We start from the raw sequence: 21,773 nt of genomic DNA, 5'->3' as shown, positions 1-21,773 counted from the left end.
CGGTGGTTCACCCCTGCATATATCAAGAAGACTCAAGCGTCTAAGCTTGGGGATGCCCAAGGCATCCCCTTCTTCATCGACAACATTATCAGGTTCCTCCCCTGAAACTATATTTTTATTCCATCACATCTTATGTGCTTTTCTTGGAGCGTCGGTTTGTTTTTGTTTTTGTTTTGTTTGAATAAAATGGATCCTAGCATTCACTTTATGGGAGAGAGACACGCTCCGCTGTAGCATATGGACAAGTATGTCCTTAGGCTCTACTCATAGTATTCATGGCGAAGTTTCTTCTTCGTTAAATTGTTATATGGTTGGAATTGGAAAATGATACATGTAGTAATTGCTATAAATGTCTTGGGTAATGTGATACTTGGCAATTGTTGTGCTCATGTTTAAGCTCTTGCATCATATGCTTTGCACCTATTAATGAAGAAATACATAGAGCATGTTAAAATTTGGTTTGCATATTTGGTTTCTCTAAGGTCTAGATAATTTCTAGTATTGAGTTTGAACAACAAGGAAGACGGTGTAGAGTCTTATAATATTTTCAATATGTCTTTTATGTGAGTTTTGCTGCACCGGTTCATCCTTGTGTTTGTTTTAAATAAGCCTTGCTAGCCTAAAACCTTGTATCGAGAGGGAATACTTCTCATGCATCCAAAATACTTGAGCCAACCACTATGCCATTTGTGTCCACCATACCTACCTACTACATGGTATTTTCCGCCATTCCAAAGTAAATTGCTTGAGTGCTACCTTTAAAATTCCATCATTCACCTTTGCAATATATAGCTCATGGGACAAATAGCTTAAAAACTATTGTGGTATTGAATATGTAATTATGCACTTTATCTCTTATTAAGTTGCTTGTTGTGCGATAACCATGTTCACTGGGGACGCCATCAACTACTCTTTGTTGAATTTCATGTGAGTTGCTATGCATGTTCGTCTTGTCTGAAGTAAGAGAGATCTACCACCTTATGGTTAAGCATGCATATTGTTAGAGAAGAACATTGGGCCGCTAACTAAAGCCATGATCCATGGTGGAAGTTTCAGTTTTGGACATATATCCTCAATCTCCTATGAGAAAATTATTAATTGTTGTTACATGCTTATGCATAAAAGAGGAGTCCATTATCTGTTGTCTATGTTGTCCCGGTATGGATGTCTAAGTTGAGAATAATCAATAGCGAGAAATCCAATGCGAGCTTTCTCCTTAGACCTTTGTACAAAGTGACATAGAGGTACCCCTTTGTGACACTTGGTTAAAACATGTGCATTGCGATGATCCCGGTAGTCCAAGCTAATTAGGACAAGGTGCGGGCACTATTAGTACACTATGCATGAGGCTTGCAACTTGTAAGATATAATTTACATGATACATATGCTTTATTACTACCGTTGACAAAATTGTTTCATGTTTTCAAAATCAAAGCTCTAGCACAAATATAGCAATCGATGCTTTTCCTCTATGGAGGACCATTCTTTTACTTTCAATGTTGAGTCAGTTCACCTATTTCTCTCCACCTCAAGAAGCAAACACTTGTGTGAACTGTGCATTGATTCCTACATATTTGCTTATTGCACTTATTATATTACTCTATGTTGACAATATCCATGAGATATACATGTTACAAGTTGAAAGCAACCGCTGAAACTTAATCTTCCTTTGTGTTGCTTCAATGCCTTTACTTTGAATTATTGCTTTATGAGTTAACTCTTATGCAAGACTTATTGATGCTTGTCTTGAAGTGCTATTCATGAAAAGTCTTTGCTATATGATTCACTTGTTTACTCATGTCATATACATTGTTTTGATCGCTGCATTCACTACATATGCTTTACAAATAGTATGATCAAGGTTATGATGGCATGTCACTCCGAAATTATACGTGTTATCGTTTTACCTGCTCGGGACGAGCAGAACTAAGCTTGGGGATGCTGATACGTCTCCGACGTATCGATAATTTCTTATGTTCCATGCCACATTATTGATGTTATCTACATGTTTTATGCACACTTTATGTCATATTCGTGCATTTTCTGGAACTAACCTATTAACAAGATGCCGAAGTGCCGATTCTTTGTTTCTGCTGTTTTTGGTTTCGTAAATCCTAGTAACGAAATATTCTCGGAATTGGACGAAATCAACGCCTGTGGTCCTATTTTGCCACGAAGCTTCCAGAAGTCCGAAGAGGAGACGAAGTGGGGCCACGAGGTGCCCAGAGACCCTAGGGCGGCGCGGCCCCCCTTGGCCGCGTGGCCACGTGGTGTGGGGCCCTCGTGCCGCCTCCCGACCTGCCCTTCCGCCTACTTAAAGCCTCCGTCGCGAAACCCCGATGCTGAGAGCCACGATACGGAAAACCTTCCCGGAGACGCCGCCGCCGCCGATCCCATCTCGGGGGATCCAGGAGATCGCCTCCGGCACCCTGCCGGAGAGGGGAATCATCTCCCGGAGGACTCTACGCCGCCATGGTCGCCTCCGGAGTGATGTGTGAGTAGTCTACCCCTGGACTATGGGTCCATAGCAGTAGCTAGATGGTTGTCTTCTCCCCATTGTGCTATCATTGTCGGATCTTGTGAGCTGCCTAACATGATCAAGATCATCTACACCGTAATTCTATATGTTGCGTTTGTTGGGATCCGATGAATAGAGAATACTTGTTATGTTGATTATCAAAGTTATATCTATGTGTTGTTTATGATCTTGCATGCTCTCCGTTACTAGTAGATGCTCTGGCCAAGTAGATGCTTGTAACTCCAAGAGGGAGTATTTATGCTCGATAGTGGGTTCATGCCTGCATTGACACCGGGACGATGTGAGAAAGTTCTAAGGTTATGTTGTGCTGTTGCCACTAGGGATAAAACATTGATGCTATGTCTAAGGATGTAGTTGTTGATTACATTACGCACCATACTTAATGCAATTGTCTGTTGCTTTGCAACTTAATACTGGAGGGGGTTCAGATGATAACCTGAAGGTGGACTTTTTAGGCATAGATGCAGTTGGATGGCGGTCTATGTACTTTGTCGTAATGCCCAATTAAATCTCACTATACTCATCATAATATGTATGTGCATGGTCATGCCCTCTTTATTTGTCAATTGCCCAACTGTAATTTGTTCACCCAACATGTTGTTTATCTTATGGGAGAGACACCTCTAGTGAACTGTGGACCCCGGTCCAATTCTCTATACTGAAATACAATCTACTGCAATACTTGTTCTACTGTTTTCTGCAAATAATCATCTTCCACACAATACGGTTAATCCTTTGTTACAGCAAGCCGGTGAGATTGACAACCTCACTGTTTCGTTGGGGCAAAGTACTTTGGTTGTGTTGTGCAGGTTCCACGTTGGCGCCGGAATCTCTGGTGTTGCGCCGCACTACATCCCGCCGCCATCAACCTTCAACGTGCTTCTTGACTCCTACTGGTTCGATTAAACCTTGGTTTCTTACTGAGGGAAACTTGCCGCTGTGCGCATCACACCTTCCTCTTGGGGTTCCCAATGGACGTGTCAACCACACGCATCAACGAGCAGGAACTAAGCTTGGGGATGCTGATACGTCTCCGACGTATCGATAATTTCTTATGTTCCATGCCACATTATTGATGATATCTACATGTTTTATGCACACTTTATGTCATATTCGTGCATTTTCTGGAACTAACCTATTAACAATATGCCGAAGTGCCAGTTGTTGTTTTCTGCTGTTTTTTGTTTCAGAAATCCTAGTAAGGAAATATTCTCGAAATTGGACGAAATCAACGCCCAGGGTCCTATTTTGCCACGAAGCTTCCAGAAGACCGAAGAGTCAACGAAGTGGGGCCACGAGGTGGCCAGGAGGGTGGCCGGCGCGACCCCACCCTTGGCCGCGCCGACCTGTCTCCTGGGCCCCTCGCGACGCCCCCTGACCTACCCTTTGATACGTCTCCGACGTATCGATAATTTCTTATGTTCCATGCCACATTATTGATGTTATCTACATGTTTTATGCACACTTTATGTCATATTCGTGCATTTTCTGGAACTAACCTATTAACAAGATGCCGAAGTGCCAGTTGCTTTTTTCTGCTGTTTTTGGTTTCAGAAATCCTAGTAAGGAAATATTCTCGGAATTGGACGAAATCAACGCCCAGGGTCCTATTTTGCCACGAAGCTTCCAGAAGACCGAAGAGGAAACAAAGTGGGGCCACGAGGTGGCCACACCCTAGGGCGGCGCGGCCCAAGCCCTGGCCGCGCCGACCTGTAGTGTGGGCCCCTCGTGTGGCCTCCTGACCTGCCCTTCCGCCTACAAATAGCCTTCGTCGCGAAACCCCAAGACCGAGAGCCACGATACGGAAAACCTTCCCGGAGCCGCCGCCGCCACCAATCCCATCTCGGGGGATTCAGGAGATCGCCTCCGGCACCCTGCCGGAGAGGGGAATCATCTCCCGGAGGACTCTACGCCGCCATGGTCGCCTCCGGAGTGATGTGTGAGTAGTCTACCCCTGGACTATGGGTCCATAGCAGTAGCTAGATGGTTGTCTTCTCCCCATTGTGCTTAATTGTCGGGTCTTGTGAGCTGCCGAACATGATCAAGATCATCTATCTGTAATTCTATATGTTGCGTTTGTTGGGATCCGATGAATAGAGAATACTATGTTATGTTGATTATCAATTTATATCTATGTGTTGTTTATGATCTTGCATGCTCTCCGTTACTAGTAGATGCTCTGGCCAAGTAGATGCTTGTAACTCCAAGAGGGAGTATTTATGTTCGATAGTGGGTTCATGTCTCCGTGAATCTGGGGAAGTGACAGAAATCTCTAAGATTATGGATATGCTGTTGCCACTAGGGATAAAACATTGGTGCTATGTTCGAGGATGTAGTTACTGATTACATTACGCGCAATACTTAATGCAATTGTCTGTTGTTAGCAACTTAATACTGGAGGGGGTTCGGATGATAACCTGAAGGTGGACTTTTTAGGCATAGATGCATGCTGGATAGCGATCTATGTACTTTGTCGTAATGCCCAATTAAATCTCACTATATTCATCATAATATGTATGTGCATGGTCATGCCCCCTTTATTTGTCAATTGCCCAACTGTAATTTGTTCACCCAACATGCTATTTATCTTATGGGAGAGACACCTCTAGTGAACTGTGGACCCCGGTCCAACTCTCTATACTGAAATACAATCTACTGCAATACTGTTCTATTGTTTTCTGCAAACAATCATCATCCACACTATACATCTAATCCTTTGTTACAGCAAGCCGGTGAGATTGACAACCTCGCTGTTTCGTTGGGGCAAAGTACTTGGTTTGTGTTGTGCAGGTTCCACGTTGGCGCCGGAATCCCTGGTGTTGTGCCGCACTATATCTCACAGCCATCAACCTTCAACGTGCTTCTTGACTCCTACTGGTTCGATAAACCCTGGTTTCTAACTGAGGGAAACTTACTGCTGTACGCATCACACCTTCCACTTGGGGTTCCCAACGGTCGCGTGCTGTACGCGTGTCAAGCTAAATTTCTGGCGCCGTTGCCGGAGAGATCAAGACACGCTGCAAGGGGAGTCTCCACATCCCAATCTCTTTACTTTGTTTTTGTCTTGCTTAGTTTTACTTACTACTTTGTTTGCTGCACTAAATCAAAATACAAAAAAATTAGTTGCTAGTTTTACTTTATTTGCTACCTTGTTTGCTATATCAAAAACACACAAAAATTAGTTACTTGTATTTACTTTACTTATTTCATCATGTTTCCTCCTAAGTTTGTTCTTAAAGATGTACCGGTAGGCCGAGGGTCTATCCTTGGGAAAGATAATATAGAAGATTTTTTCACTCATATTAGTACGGTTGAAGATTTTGAAGATAGACACTTGGTAGAACTTGCTCCTACTTATGAAATTGCCGCTGCTGCTTTAGTTCGTATGATGGAAACTAAATTTGTTAATCTCAATCCTATAATCCAACACATGTTTCTTACACTCGGTGATATGGAAGAAGGGGAAAAGAAAGATTTTGTTTTAGAAACCCTTCTTAGAGAATTTGGTGGTATAGCAAGAGAGGCTAGAAAGGTCTTTGCTAAATATGATATGCTTGGTTCTTATACCAATTTTGTTAGTCTCCTTGAAAAGATGGATATGGATAGAATAAAGTACACTAATAATATTAATGATGGTGGGGAGATCAAAGCACCAATACCATGTAAGCTCCTAGCAATGCATGAAGCACTAGAAAATAACTATGCTTGGCTTGTTCCTGAAAATTTGTTTGATGAGAGTAGCAAGCCCAAGACTAATGAAAAGGGAGACGCTAAAACTTATGTATCCAATATACTATGCTTGGCTGAGAAAACTCCACACCCCGCTGAAGATGCACCACCATTTGATAATACTTGATACACACTTTCTGCGCCTAGCTGAAAGGCGTTAAAGAAAAGCGCTTATGGGAGACAACCCATGTTTTTACTACAGTACTTGGTTTTTATTTTGTGTCTTGGAAGTTGTTTACTACTGTAGCAACCTCTCCTTATCTTAGTTTAGTGTTTTGTTGTGCCAAGTAAAGTCGTTGATAGTAAAGTTCATACTAGATTTGGATTACTGCGCAGAAACAGATTTCTTTGCTGTCACGAATCTGGGCTGTTTTCTCTGTAGGTAACTCAGAAAATTATGCCAATTTACGTGAGTGATCCTCAGATATGTACGCAACTTTCATTCAATTTGAGCATTTTCATTTGAGCAAGTCTGGTGCCTCGATAAAATTCGTCAATACGAACTGTTCTGTTTTGACATATTCTGCCTTTTATTTCGCATTGCCAGTTTTGTTATGTTCGATGGATATTTCGATTCCATTGACTTTCAGTAGCTTTGTGCAATGTCCAGAAGTGTTAAGAATGATTATTTCACCTCTGAACATGTATATTTTTATTGTGCACTAACCCTCTAATGAGTTGTTCTAAGTTTGGTGTGGAGGAAGTTTTCAAGGATCAAGAGAGGGAGATGATACAACATGATCAAGGAGAGTGAAAGCTCTAAGCTTGGGGATGCCCCGGTGGTTCACCCCTGCATATATCAAGAAGACTCAAGCGTCTAAGCTTGGGCATCGGCATCCCCTTCTTCATCGACAACATTATCAGGTTCCTCCCCTGAAACTATATTTTTATTCCATCACATCTTATGTGCTTTTCTTGGAGCGTCGGTTTGTTTTTGTTTTTATTTTGTTTGAATAAAATGGATCCTAGCATTCATTGTGTGGGAGAGAGACACGCTCCGCTGTAGCATATGGACAAGTATGTCCTTAGGCTTTACTCATAGTATTCATGGCAAAGTTTCTTCTTCGTTAAATTGTTGTATGGTTGGAAACGGGAAATGTTGCATGTGGTAGTATATAATAAAATACTTGTAGAACATTGAGCTTTGATAACTTGATTCTTTGCAAATGTTTTGAGATATTTAGATGGTAAGGCTTGCTGGATAAATGAGTTAAAATTAGTAGTGGATTGTTGTCTTTAAGCTTGTGTCGTACTACAAACTCTATTTAAATAGTTGAAGGCGTAGTTGGACTTGATAGCTTTCCATGTCTGAGAGTTCATCGTAATAACTAAGTTGTGCTGAAGGTCGAGGGAGCTAGCGGGGTACTTGTGCCACCGTGAACGGCCCTCCTTGGAGTAAATTTTAATCATGCTCTTAATGATGAACCTGCTAGTTGTTTGCAATAAGCTTGTGAGTTCTTTTTGACTAATGTTAAGCTACGGTTTTTGGCACTTCCACCATCCAAATTTGCTAGCCTCTTCGGTACTGTGCATTGTCTTTTGCTCACATTGAGAATTGTGCATACTTCGCCGGTACATCCAAACCCGTGGGAGAAATTTCTCTTGTTCTCCTACACATAAGCCCATACATCTCCTCAAAACAGCCACCATACCTACCTACCACAGCATTTCCATAGCTGTTCCGAGATATATTGCCATGCAACATCCATTTTTACATTACATGCCATGTTGTCATTTATTATTTATATATTGCTTTGCATGATCATATACAGCTGATGTGTGGTTTACCCATGTTACGCTAGATCATTGCACATCCCTGCTACAGCGAGAGGCATACGATTTCATACATCATGTTTCATTCATTATGAGTTATTTGTACCAAAAAGTGTGTTGTCATATTAGGATGTTGCCCCTAAAAATGAAAAGAGCCGTGGAGGCCATCAAAAAGAAAAGAAAAAGAGAAGAAAGAAAAAAATGAAAAGAAAGAAAAAAAAGAAAAAAAAAGGAAAAAAGAAAAAAAGAGAATAAAGAAAAAAGGGGGCAGCATTACTATCTTTTATCCACACTTGTGCTCATGTTATAGCACCAGCATTATTCATAGTCATCATTTGTGCTCATGTTCAGCACCTACATTCATATGAGAGAATTTTCATGTTTTACTAGTATAACTATGTGGGGAATTTACACTATAGAACTTGGGTTGTATATTCCAATGATGAGCCTCCTCAAAAGTGCTCTAGGTCTTCGTGAGCAACCAAGTTGGATGCACCCCCACTAGTTCCATTGGAGAGCTTTCATACACATATAGCTCTATGTGCATCCGTTGCATGGCAATCACTACTCCTTGCATAGCTTCGATCATAAGGCTTCCTCTTGTCTAATGGTCATTTACAGCTTTGCAAGCCTTTCTTCCATTTGGCCTTCCAAACCCCCATTAACGTTCTTTATGCCATAACATCCTGGTGCTAATACCAAATGCTTGCGCTCACCGGTTGAGTAGACTTCGAAACAGTTGATTCATGACGTTCATGTTTATGTTTACTTGACTGAATCCTTCTTATGTTGTGAAAATTTACTTGATGCTTGGAATGAAGGATAGAACTTCTATGCTGAATACTTAATACATCTTTAATGAACTTTGTACGGTTGCATGTCTTTAAAGCAATAGTTCATGAAAACTTTTAGCTTGTCTAACTCTTGCATTATCATCTCTTATGTCAATATAGATACTTGCTTTGAATGATTTGATCTCAGCTCATATGCTTTACAAATAGTATGATCAAGATTATGATGGCATGTCACTCCAGAAATTATCTTTGTTTATCGTTTACCTGCTCGGGACGAGCAGGAACTAAGCTTGGGGATGCTGATACGTCTCCGACGTATCGATAATTTCTTATGTTCCATGCCACATTATTGATGTTATCTACATGTTTTATGCACACTTTATGTCATATTCGTGCATTTTCTGGAACTAACCTATTAACAAGATGCCGAAGTGCCGATTCTTTGTTTTCTGCTGTTTTTGGTTTCAGAAATCCTAGTAAGGAAATATTCTCGGAATTGGACGAAATCAACGCCCAGGGTCCTATTTTGCCACGAAGCTTCCAGAAGACCGAAGAGGAGACGAAGTGGGGCCACGAGGTGGCCACACCCTAGGGCGGCGCGGCCCAAGCCCTGGCCGCGGCGACCTGTAGTGTGGGCCCCTCGTGTGGCCCCCTGACCTGCCCTTCCGCCTACAAATATCCTTCGTCGCGAAACCCCCAGTACCGAGAGCCACGATACGGAAAACCTTCCAGAGACGCCGCCGCCGCCAATCCCATCTCGGGGGATTCAGGAGATCGCCTCCGGCACCCTGCCGGAGAGGGGAATCATCTCCCGGAGGACTCTACGCCGCCATGGTCGCCTCCGGAGTGATGTGTGAGTAGTCTACCCCTGGACTATGGGTCCATAGCAGTAGCTAGATGGTTGTCTTCTCCCCATTGTGCTTAATTGTCGGGTCTTGTGAGTTGCCGAACATGATCAAGATCATCTATCTGTAATTCTATATGTTGCGTTTGTTGGGATCCGATGAATAGAGAATACTATGTTATGTTGATTATCAATTTATATCTATGTGTTGTTTATGATCTTGCATGCTCTCCGTTACTAGTAGATGCTCTGGCCAAGTAGATGCTTGTAACTCCAAGAGGGAGTATTTATGCTCGATAGTGGGTTCATGTCTCCGTGAATCTAGGGAAGTGACAAAAATCTCTAAGATTATGGATGTGCTGTTGCCACTAGGGATAAAACATTGGTGCTATGTTCGAGGATGTAGTTACTGATTACATTACGCGCAATACTTAATGCAATTGTCTGTTGTTAGCAACTTAATACTGGAGGGGGTTCGGATGATAACCTGAAGGTGGACTTTTTAGGCATAGATGCATGCTGGATAGCGGTCTATGTACTTTGTCGTAATACCCAATTAAATCTCACTATACTCATCATAATATGTATGTGCATGGTCATGCCCTCTTTATTTGTCAATTGCCCAACTGTAATTTGTTCACCCAACATGCTGTTTATCTTATGGGAGAGACACCTCTATCGAATCGTGGACCCGGTCCAACTCTCTATCTTGAAATACAATCTCTTTGCAATCTTTGTTCTACTGTTTTCTGCAAACAATCATCATCCACACTATACATCTAATCCTTTGTTACAGCAAGCCGGTGAGATTGACAACCTCGCTGTTTCGTTGGGGCAAAGTACTTGGTTTGTGTTGTGCAGGTTCCACGTTGGCGCCGGAATCCCTGGTGTTGCGCCGCACTACATCTCGCCGACATCAACCTTCAACGTGCTTCTTGACTCCTACTGGTTCAATAAACCTTGGTTTCTAACTGAGTGAAACTTACTGCTGTACGCATCACACCTTCCACTTGGGGTTCCCAACGGTCGCGTGCTGTACGCGTGTCACCCTTCCGCCTACAAATAGCCTTCGTCGCGAAACCCACAGTACCGAGAGCCACGATACGGAAAACCTTCCAGAGACGCCGCCGCCGCCAATCCCATCTCGGGGGATTCAGGAGATCGCCTCCGGCACCCTGCCGGAGAGGGGATTCATCTCCCGGAGGACTCTACGCCGCCATGGTCGCCTCCGGAGTGATGTGTAAGTAGTCTACCCCTGGACTATGGGTCCATAGCAGTAGCTAGATGGTTCTCTTCTCCTCATTGTGCTTAATTGTCGGGTCTTGTGAGCTGCCGAACATGATCAAGATCATCTATCTGTAATTCTATATGTTGTGTTTGTTGGGATCCGATGAATAGAGAATACCATGTTATGTTGATTATCAATTTATATCTATGTGTTGTTTATGATCTTGCAAAGTTGATGCTAGTAACTCCAAGAGGGGGTATTTATGCTCGATAGTGGGTTCATGTCTCCGTGAATCTGGGGAAGTGACAGAAATCTCTAAGATTATGGATGTGCTGTTGCCACTAGGGATAAAACATTGATGCTATGTCCGAGGATGTAGTTATTGATTACATTACGCGCAATACTTAATGCAATTGTCTGTTTTTAGCAACTTAATACTGGAAGGGGTTCGGATGATAACCTGAAGGTGGACTTTTTAGGCATAGATGCATGCTGGATAGCGGTCTATGTACTTTGTCGTAATGCCCAATTAAATCTCACTATATTCATCATAATATGTATGTGCATGGTCATGCCCTCTTTATTTGTCAATTGCCCAACTGTAATTTGTTCACCCAACATGCTGTTTATCTTATGGGAGAGACACCTTTAGTGAACTGTGGACCCCGGTCCAATTCTCTATACTGAAATACAATCTACTGCAATACTTGTTCTACTGTTTTCTGGAAACAATCATCATCCACACTATACATCTAATCCTTTGTTACAGCAAGCCGGTGAGATTGACAACCTCGCTGTTTCGTTGGGGCAAAGTACTTGGTTTGTGTTGTGCAGGTTCCACGTTGGCGCCGGAATCCCTGGTGTTGCGCCGCACTACATCTCGCCGCCATCAACCTTCAACGTGCTTCTTGACTCCTACTGGTTCGATAAACCTTGGTTTCTAACTGAGGGAAACTTACTGTTGTACGCATCACACCTTCCACTTGGGGTTCCCAACGGTCGCGTGCTGTACGCGTGTCAAGGTGCTGGGGGTCCTGCGACGGTGCGGTTCCGTTGCGTCTTCAGGAGAGGAGTCGTTGCTCCGCTCTATCGGTTGTCTTCTCGGCCGGCCGTGGTGGCGAGGGGGTGGAGAAGGGCAGAGTGCTGGCGTGCTTCGGATCTGAGGTTCGTGCCGAGAGTGGGGAGTGGTGCGCTTTGGACGGATCTGGTTCCTCGTGGCCAGATCGGGAGCGGGTTGAGCTCGGCGTCTGTCGCCGGCTGCTATTCATCCGCGTTTGAGGTCCAGTTCTTTGGGACTGGTGGCTATTGCAGCTCATTAAGGCCCCTGGGCTTGGGGTTCTTCCGGCTCCAAGGTTCGTCGTCGACGGTGCCTTCTTCGTGGGCGTGCACGTGAAGGGTGCTCCGTTTCGGTGGCGTGAGGTTGACGAAGACGAAGACTGTCAGTGGTTCTTTCTCCGGTATTCGTTTGGGTTGTATTTGTATTTGTTGTTTCTGTGTTGTATCCTTACTACCAGATGAATACAAGTATTCCCCATAAAAAAACTATACTTAAACTCAAAAGAAGTGTGAGAGCGGACAACGCGTTTTTGCACCTAGGACAAGATGCTCCTATTTTTTCAAATGAGTTTTAAACGTGTTTTTAAATATCAGAACTTATGACAAAAAATGTTGTGCATCTTAACCGTTACATGTGCTCTCAAATTCATTTCACAAACAACTGACATTATTTGTATCAGGTGATAAAAAGACAATTTCGGTGCTAAAAGTAGCTTTTATCGAGACATTTCTTTATATTTTGTACACATGGCTAAAAAATGTCAGTTTTCCACTTAAAATGTCGACATGTATGCGCGGATTTTTGTTCGACTTTTTTTTTAAAAAAATAAAATGTTTTTTCGAGTAGCAAGAGCATATGCACCTGAGATCAAAAATGTATTTCCGTGAGAGAGATTCGTTTTAAGCATGTGCCTTTAAGGACACTAAATCAACAATGCCATGTACCAACAGAATAGACGCATCAAGGTTCCTGATTAAAAGATGTTTTGATAATAAAACTTGAACTTTATTTTTTTATATTCAGGAAGATTGGTACTACTACATGGTTACACTACCACAAGTCCACAACCGAGTAACGAGTCATCGATATGCCATACGCTAACACAATAGATGCTTCAATGTTATAAATTAAAAGACATTTTGATAATTAAATTTGAACTTTTAAAATATTTCATATTTAGAAATACAGGTGTTACTACATGGTTACACTACCGCAATCGAATAATTGAGTTTCCAATATTGATAAAGATAAAGCTACTACACACCATCGTAACAGTTCGACCTAGACACAACGCCAAGGAGTCCTCTTCTCTCCTCTCTCTCATCTATCCACAGGAAAAGGGCGAACAGAGGAGAGACCAGTTTTCCGGCGGTGGTTCCGGCGATATCTCCTTCCCATGAGCCTCGTGCTCATCGTCGGGAGGAGAGTCGCCGGATCCGCCGCTCGGATCTGTATAGCTGTAGACTAGGTGTAGTCTTCGTAGCTAGAGTTTGGCCGGCCTTTGCTTCGTCTCCGACGGTGAGGGTCGTGGCCTGCAATAATTTTGCTCCTGATCTTGTGCCGACGCGACGGCCTCCGCTGCGCCCGGCGACAGATCTGAGAGCTAGGTTTCCAAGCGGGGTCGGCGCGGCGGCGACGACGATTCCGTTGTGGATTTTGTCCTCCAGCTCCGCCGTCGTGGCCGCGTCCGCTCCGGCGCTGCTACGGAGCATGGGAGGAGTTGTACAGGAGCGGGGCCGACGTGCGACGGCGACGACGTCGGCACACTCCAGGCGCTGGCGAAATCGACGCTGGGTTCGTGGTTGCTGGCGGGCGGCGCTGCCTTTCTTCGTCGACCGTGTCGACAGGATCTGGCGGCGCGGCGATCCTGGCAAGCTCGGGATTCTTCCCGGCCGACGTTCTCCAAAGTTTGTGACCTTGCCGTTCAAGGCGGGTTCCAATAGAGGTCCACAAAGCAGTATTGCTGCGAGGAAGCTGGTCCGGATCACGGCGTGGTGGTGCCTCGTCTCCTTCGTCCTCAGCGGCGGTTCCAGGAGACGAACGATAGTGGTCAACGCAAAGGGCTTTTGGGTGATGATTGTATTTTCTTTCTTTCTGGTGGTCCTTTGTGTAAAGTGTCGTGGTAGCCGGTGGTTCTGGTGTGTTCGGTTTGGTTCTACGTGTGGTATGTGCTGTAACCTGATGTTTGGTTGAATGTACACGTGGTAACTTCTCAAAAAAAAAAAAAACAGTTCGACCTAGTCATCAATTCTGGTCCATCCTTCTTGGTCCTTTCCGATTTCAAGTTCTAGATCACTTTCTCACTTTTGAGGGAAAAAAATCTAGAATACCTTTTTTTCAATATTACATTTTTTTGGACAACTTAATTAAGATTACATATTTTAACAATTTAAGTTTTTTTGAGACAATTTAACAATTTAAGTTGTGCGATGTGCAGTGTGCGCAGAAAAATAAAGCCTGAGCGGTGTCAAAGCTAGGCCCATAACAATAGCCCATCCCAGCCTTTTAAATCTCGGCCCGCTAAGCCTGAATAGCTAGGGTTAGGGTTTTGCGCATCCTTTATAATAAATCCGCCTCCAAACGATCCGTCTCCTCCATTACCTCCCCGACCTGACGACCCATCCTGCGGCGGCGCCGGCGTACGAGACCGGCGTTGAGTTGGTGAGGCACCGTCAGCCATGGTGCACGTCAACTTCTACCGCAACTGTAAGCCACTCTTTCCCCCCGTACCCTTGATCCATTTTGCGCGATATTCCATCCTCTGATCTCGAAAGCTAGCTATGTTCGAGCGCTTACTCGGTTTTCGGTACTTGAATCTGGAACTCTAGATCCCCGTCCCGTGTCTTCAATTGCAAACTGGTGGTTCCATGTTCGTTACTAGATTTGTATTGTTTCTTACTATCTTGTGCTTATTGACGCGTGGGATTGTAACGATGTAGCTTTTCTGGAAGCGTAAGTTGCATATGTTTGGTCTATGGTGTCATGTTGTTTCCTGCTACGAGTGCGGATATCCTGAAACCACTGTTATTGTATTACGGTTTGATGTTTGATGTCGGATGCAAGTACATAGTTTAGGAAGAGAAAAGAGAGCGAGATTTGTATCCTTTGCTTCTAGTTGTCCTGATAACATTTGGTCAGCAGGTGGTGGTTGGGTTGTAAAAATATACTAGATATATAATCTCTAGTTATATATTTCTAGCTATGTTATATGTGGTTTGCCAGAATTTTGATTTGTGTGATGTTATTTTCGGAGCTTCCTGATCAGAATTGTTTTGCCCATTTTGGTGCTGCACTTTATTATGCTGTTGTAATCATACTTCTTATTTTGACATGATGCAGACGGTAAGACTTTCAAGAAGCCAAGGCGTCCGTATGAGAAGGAGCGTCTCGATGCTGAGCTGAAACTGGTGGGGGAGTATGGCCTCAGGTGCAAGCGTGAGCTGTGGCGTGTGCAGTATGCCCTTAGCCGGATCCGCAATGCTGCAAGGGAGCTGCTCACCCTTGATGAGAAGAATCCTCGTCGTATCTTTGAGGGCGCGGCTCTTCTGCGACGCATGAACCGCTATGGTCTCCTTTCTGAGGACCAGAACAAGCTTGATTACGTGCTTGCGCTCACTGTCGAGAACTTCCTTCAGCGCCGCCTCCAGACCATTGTCTTCAAGAATGGCATGGCAAAATCCATCCATCATGCTCGTGTGCTCATCAGACAACGCCACATCAGGTATAGATAACAGTTCACCTTGAAATCGTCCTTAACATTCTCATTGTAGACTGATGTCCTGAAATGTGTCTGCACAAATGAACATCTTTCAGATGCAGACCTAACAATTGTAGAAAGCTGGCTAGCATTTAACTTTGTTGTATACCTCTTTTGGCGCGTAAGATTTGAACTGTTCTTATTTTGTGCCATATGATGAGAAACTTTATCCAACTCACGACGGTCGTCTGAGACACTTAGTGTGTAATGGTGCATACATATATCTCTGATGGCGTTTCAGTTCCTTTATGTATACATGATTTGATGTCTTGGAGAGCATGTGTGTGGTGATGTTATTTTTGGGATAACCTGATCATCTGAAACTTAAACAACTGTGTTAATATGAACTTGGTTTTTATGGATTTTGCGTACTGTTTATGATGCATTTTGCATGTGATGAGAAACCATATGCAACTCACGACGGTCGTCTGAGACACTTTGTGTGTAATGGTGCATTCATATGTTCTCTGATGCCTGTTCTGTTTTCTTCACTTTTTGGTGTTTGCACCAAGTTCCTTATTTTTGTTTGATTGAGCTTGTTGCATTTGTTTATAATTTGTACATCTAGCGGTTGTGAAGTTGCACAATGAGGAACAAACTTAATATATCATGAGGTTGAAAGGCCAGTGACTCGATATGTCCTTTTCATTCTGAGTGCCTCTAATGTCTACTAGTTAAACTTGTAAATGCTCTGTTCTGTTTCTGTTTTAGCTGCTGATCATTATTTTGAACAATTAGTGCTCTTAATAGTCTGGAACTATACTATGTTTAGTTTTTTCTTACTTTTTTCTATATCTTGCATATGTAGTGTTCTCTGTCTCAATGTAGTTCATCCTGTTTTTCAGAGTTGGGAGGCAGCTTGTCAACATTCCGTCGTTCATGGTGAGAGTTGACACTGAGAAGCACGTCGACTTCTCCCTGACCAGCCCACTTGGTGGTGGTGAGCCTGGAAGGGTCAAGAGGAAGAACCAAAAGAAGGCTGCAGGTGGTGGTGGTGGTGATGGTGATGAGGAAGAGGAGTGATCAAATGATTCAGCTCTGTTATTTTTGGTAGAACCTAATTTTGCTGTCACCTGGTAGAACCTGATTTTGTTAAATGCCTCTGAACAAAGGTTGGTCACCGTGGGTGTCTAGAATTGCTCTTTCCAGTTCTTGAATCCATCATTGCAAAGATTTGGTTTGATACTTGCAAGTTCTGTCCCCTGATAATCTAATGGACATGTGAATTCTATGGCGCTATTGTTATGAGGTTCACTTCTAATAGTTTTCGTTACTCTGATTTGGCATTCTTTTGATAACAAGATGCTGACTCAAGATTTAGATTTATTTGCAACATTTGGTCGTTTCATGCAGTTACAAGATAAATTAGGAGCCACCACTATCCAGTGTGGTGTCTGATCAGTTTAGACATGGTACTGATGAGTCTATTCTGTTTGCTTGTCATCTGTTTGTCATCAGCCGGTTTATTCTTAAACATCCCTAGCGTGAGCATGTAACCTGCACCGGCCCAGTTCTCGTTAGGAGTTTTAATCAACCAAACATGTCTACCCACTGCAAAAGAAGTAGCAGTTCTTGTAATCCGGTTTGCCTTCGTGGATAATGTTCACTTGAAAGTAGTTCTTCCTCAAGATGATCTTGTTATTGACCAGTATGCCCCGATCATACCTGCATCTCCTTGACAACATTTAAGCAGTGTATCTCCTTGTCAACATTTTAGCAGCACCATCAGTTTCCGAGCCTGCAGGTCTTGAACAAGGGAAAGGACATCAGAACATGCCTAAGCTTAATTCTATAAAAAAAAACAGCCGAAGCTCCCATGAAAGAACCCTGGCTATACCTGCAAATGACCCCAACAGCTCCTTGGTTCTGCCACTTCTGCGTTTTGGCCACTGCCCCATCACAGTTCAGTTTTGGTACACCATCTGGAGGAGGCATCCAGCGCCTTCTAGTCCCGCTTGGTACTCTAACTGAAGTACTTAGCTTCATTTGGGACGCCAATGTCAGATAAGTATATTTGTATAAAAGCATGCGTGGATAGCGGTGACTGATGATCCTCTTCATGGATGAACTTCCGTCTAGCCCATCAAATGGCCCATAAAGTGACCAGAGCATCCACACATTTTTCTTGGGATAAGACGTTGCTCAACGTGAACAACCACATTTTTTGGGTTGTCAGTTTTGTCACCGAACAGCGGCAGAATGTCATCTTGATCTTTTAGCGACCACACGCTTCTAGGCATATCGCATTCCAAGAGAGAGTGGTGCCAATTGTCCACCACTACAATGCAAATAGGGCATCTTGCCGTAGTGGCCATCTATCTATGTGCATAAGCTTCACCTATTGGTAGGGTCAAACGGGCTGAGTCTCCAAGCAAAAATGCGAAGCTTTGACGGGACCTTGACCTTCCAAAGCTTCTTCCAGCTAAATTCTTGAGACGTCACATTCGTTGGCCCTGCTCTACCTTCTAAGAAATTTTATCTCCTTGTAAGTTCCACCATCATTTTGCATGCTGATCTGATGGAGAAAACACCTATTCGATCATAGGTGCCATGCCCAAAAGTCAGGCTGGCGCACTCAAGTATTCGAAATTTGCTTGATCTCATCTATATCCATGGGCGGAAAGTGTGCTTCGAGCTTGGACAAGTCCCATGTGCGTGTCGCCTGGCATACCAGTTCAGCCACCAAATTCGGTGGTTTGCAAGAGATACTACATGCCGAACGTGGATTATAATCCCTCGATATCCAATTTTGCTCCCAGTGCTTTGCCCATCACCTATCCAGTGAATTAGACCCAATCGGAGAATATCTCTCCCTTCACATAACGAGCACCAAATCTGAGACGGTTGAGAACCCAACCTTGCTGAGAGTATGTCCGAGGATGGGAAGTTGGCAGATTTCAGAATACGAGCACTAAGTGATCCTGGCTCATTCAGAATTTTCCACACATGCCTAGCAAGCAAGGCCAAGTTGAAAATCTCGATGTCTCGAGAATCAAGACCCCCTCTGTATTTTCGCATAGTCATATCATCCCATGCAACCCATGCCAGTTTCCTTTCGCCATTCTTGCTTCCCCACCAAAATTTCCGAACCATCGATGTAATATGATCACACAATCCTTTTGGTAACTTGAAAAGTGCATTGGAATAAGTAGGAATGGCTTGCACCACCGAATGGATCAAAAGTTTTCTCCATCCAACCATAAAGCCTTTTCCACATACGATCTTTCAAGTATCCAAAAGCCCTATTTTAGATCTCCCAACATGAGATGGTAGCCCTAAATACTTGTCATTCAACGATTCATTCGGTACTTCTAGTATCACTTTGATACCAGCCTTCACAGAATTAGAGCACTTCTTCCCCAAGATCACTGATGATTTATCATTATTTATCCTCTGCTCAGATGCGCTACAATATTTCAGCAAAATGTCCTTCATTTTATTTGCATCAGCAGAGACCGCCTAAAATAAAAGAATACATTCATCACCAAACATAAGGTGATTTATTCTTGGTGTTGTACCAACAATTTGAATTCCGTTCAGCTCTCCAGAATTCGAAGAGGCATGATAAACCTTTAGCTGGTAGCAAGAAGGGATAAGAGGAGATAGGGTCTCCCTGCCTAATGCCTCTGGAGGGTTTAAACTCTTCTGTGCGAGACCCATTGAAAAGAACCGAAAAAGAAACGGATTGAACACCTCTCATAACAACCTCAACAAATCTTGGAGATATACCCAATTTGTTTGTGATAGCCTCAAGATAATCCCACTCTAGCTGATCATATGCCTTTCACATCCAATTTAAAAGCGCAATGAACCTTCCCCTTACTTTTTTTCCTTTTCATGAAGTGTAAACACTCGTAAGCAGTAATGACATTAATTATCAGTGATAAGGCGAATGACTCAAAAGCAGATTGTCTTTAGAAATAATCTCAAGGAGAATTTTCTTCAGCCGGTTTGCTAGTACCTTGGATGCAATTTTGAACACCACATTGCATAAGCTAATTGGTCTGAACTTGAGAGATCCGATGAGTTCTTTACCTTGGAAATAACAATGAACGTTTTGTTTGTCTACTCCAGTGAATCTTCTCATTGAGAGTTCTAATCGCAATCTCACTGATCTCGTCACCACACAAATGCCAATGTTTGAGGAAAAAATGTGTCGGAAATTAAGCCATCTAGCCCCGGTGTTTTTGTAGTCAAATCCGTGGAGTCATGGAGAAAATCCAACGGCAAGGACATAACATGTACTGTTACTGTTCTCCAAAGAAAAACACATGGATTTATGGGTGAATTAGTCATCTGATGTTTGAGTTTTTATTTTTTTGCGGGGGCTCTGATGTCTGATTTTGGAACGACGCTACCAATCTTCGTTTTATGCCCCACTCTTTTTGCACAAGAACATGCATGAGTGACGATCTCACCGTAATGTGTGCAACATGCATGCCCAGTTCGACAAAAGTATCAAGTCGAGTGTCTTCCCGTTTAATTTTGAGTAGCAGGACTCTACAAGCTTATTTTCTATAGCCTATCAAACTCTAAGCCATTCTTCAATGGATCTTCATCCTACTACAATGGATCTTCTCCGTTCTCCTGCGAGAGCCAATAATCCTACTTGTTTGGCGCGAGTGAAAACTTGTAGAGCATGTAGTGCTTGTAGACCTGGCCTTTGCGGTAGATCTCGGTGGGGAACTTGGCGTTGTGCACGGCGTCGGGGTAGTCCTGCGTCTCCAGGCACATCCCGCCGTGCTTCACGTACACGGCGCCGCCCTTGCCCTCGTCGCCCTTGAGGAAGTTGCCCGTGTAGAACTGCACGCCGGGCTGGTCGCCCCACAGCTCCATCACCCGCCCCGACGTCGCCTCGCTCACCACCGCCACCTTGCGCACCCCTTGCCCGTCCACCTCCGCGCCGTCCAGCACGTAGTTGATGTCGTAGCCTCCCTCCACCTCCGCGATGTGCGCGCCTGGCGCGGCCGGCGTGCGGAAGTCGTACGGCGTGCCGGCGACGGGCGTGACGGCGCCCGTGGGGATGAGGTGCGCGCCGACGGGGGTGACCGCGGACGCGAAGATCTGGACGGAGTGGTCCAGGATGGTGCCCCGCCCGTGCCCGCGCAGGTTCCAGTAGCTGTGCTGCGCCAGGTTCACGGGCGTGGGCTTGTCCACCGGCCGCGCGTACATGGTGACGCTGTACGAGTAGTCGCCGTCGATCTTGTAGGTGACCAGCACGTCCAGCGCGCCCGGGAACCCCTGCTCGCCGTCGTAGCTGCGGTAGGAGAAGGTGATGTAGGGGAACTCGCCGGTGACGCGCTCCCGGACCGACCAGAACACCTGGTTGAAGCCGCGGTGCCCGCCGTGGAGCGTGTTGTTGCCGTCGTTCTTGTAGGTGTGGTAGGGGTGGTTCTTGATCGTGAACCGCCCGCCGGCGATCCGGTTCGCCACGCGGCCCACCAGCGCGCCGAAGTAGGTCGTGTCATTCTTCATCACACACAAAGACATCCATCGTCGTATCCAGTCAGTTCAATAATTTTCTTGATCCTTAGACTAAACGATCGATCGATTAAGAGAAACAATTCAAACAAAGATCACGCACCACGTAGGATCCGATCTTCTTGTACCCAAGAACAACGTCGTCGATGTGCCCTGCAAAATTAAGAACATCATCGATGGATCAACATCTCTCCCACCTTAATTAACAACAGAGACAAGAAGTAGAGGAGGAAAACATTGCAAGTACCGGTCTGGTCGGGGAGCCTGACGGAGAGGATGGTGGCGCCCCAGTTGGTGACGACCATGGAGAACTCGCCCCTGCGCAGCTCGTAGAACCCCAGAGTCCCCTTCCCCTGCTGCCTCCTCGCCTCCGCGCCTCCCAGCGACACCACCGCCACCGCCAGCAGGCACATCAGCAGCGTCGTCGTGCTCCTGCTCATCGCCATGATCGATCTCTTGTCTAACTCAACAGATGGTCACTCTGTTGTTGCTGCTGCAGCTCCCAGTGATGATCAACTAATTAACGGCTTATTTATAGAGGAGATCTTCAGTACTCGACCCAGTGCTAGGA

The 21,773-nt window shown here is 44.4% G+C and overlaps 2 protein-coding genes and 3 non-coding genes across 5 annotated transcripts; 4 read left to right on the top strand and 1 right to left on the bottom strand.

The window, feature by feature from the left end:
- The first annotated feature begins 14,509 nt into the window (after positions 1-14,509).
- On the top strand, positions 14,510-16,960 carry LOC127332303 (small ribosomal subunit protein uS4y). The gene is made up of 3 exons (XM_051358571.1): positions 14,510-14,670; positions 15,304-15,685; positions 16,567-16,960. The coding sequence occupies exons 1-3, from the start codon at positions 14,643-14,645 to the stop codon at positions 16,742-16,744; spliced, it is 588 nt and encodes a 195-aa protein (XP_051214531.1). The 5' UTR covers positions 14,510-14,642; the 3' UTR covers positions 16,745-16,960.
- On the top strand, positions 15,869-15,956 carry LOC127337305 (small nucleolar RNA Z161/Z228). The gene has a single exon (XR_007873717.1). It is a non-coding gene; the product is annotated as a small nucleolar RNA Z161/Z228 (small nucleolar RNA).
- On the top strand, positions 16,111-16,195 carry LOC127337306 (small nucleolar RNA Z161/Z228). The gene has a single exon (XR_007873718.1). It is a non-coding gene; the product is annotated as a small nucleolar RNA Z161/Z228 (small nucleolar RNA).
- LOC127337307 (small nucleolar RNA Z162) lies at positions 16,299-16,382 on the top strand. Its single transcript, XR_007873719.1, has one exon. It is a non-coding gene; the product is annotated as a small nucleolar RNA Z162 (small nucleolar RNA).
- Positions 16,961-20,204: 3,244 nt separating the features above from the next.
- LOC127332305 (uncharacterized) lies at positions 20,205-21,693 on the bottom strand. Its single transcript, XM_051358576.2, has 3 exons — positions 21,450-21,693; positions 21,306-21,355; positions 20,205-21,190 (listed from the first exon to the last, which is right to left on the bottom strand). The coding sequence occupies exons 1-3, from the start codon at positions 21,646-21,648 to the stop codon at positions 20,327-20,329; spliced, it is 1,113 nt and encodes a 370-aa protein (XP_051214536.1). The 5' UTR covers positions 21,649-21,693; the 3' UTR covers positions 20,205-20,326.
- Between the last annotated feature and the right edge of the window lie 80 nt (positions 21,694-21,773).

The sequence above is a fragment of the Lolium perenne genome, chromosome 4 (assembly GCF_019359855.2).
Source record: "Lolium perenne isolate Kyuss_39 chromosome 4, Kyuss_2.0, whole genome shotgun sequence".
NCBI lineage: Eukaryota > Viridiplantae > Streptophyta > Magnoliopsida > Poales > Poaceae > Lolium > Lolium perenne.
Note: the sequence above shows the minus strand (reverse complement) of the source record. Positions and strands in the feature narration are given on the sequence as shown.

Bases quoted from the DNA above. Each gene is read 5' to 3' on its own strand.
- LOC127332305 (XM_051358576.2), bottom strand. From the start codon at position 21,648: ATGGCGATGAGCAGGAGCACGACGACGCTGCTGATGTGCCTGCTGGCG. The intron at 21,356-21,449 runs GTACTTGCAATG...TTAATTTTGCAG, and splicing joins CAGGCTCCCCGACCAGACCG to GGCACATCGACGACGTTGTT. The intron at 21,191-21,305 runs GTGCGTGATCTT...TGTGTGATGAAG, and splicing joins AGAAGATCGGATCCTACGTG to AATGACACGACCTACTTCGG.
- LOC127332303 (XM_051358571.1), top strand. From the start codon at position 14,643: ATGGTGCACGTCAACTTCTACCGCAACT. The intron at 14,671-15,303 runs GTAAGCCACTCT...GACATGATGCAG, and splicing joins CGTCAACTTCTACCGCAACT to ACGGTAAGACTTTCAAGAAG. The intron at 15,686-16,566 runs GTATAGATAACA...CCTGTTTTTCAG, and splicing joins ATCAGACAACGCCACATCAG to AGTTGGGAGGCAGCTTGTCA.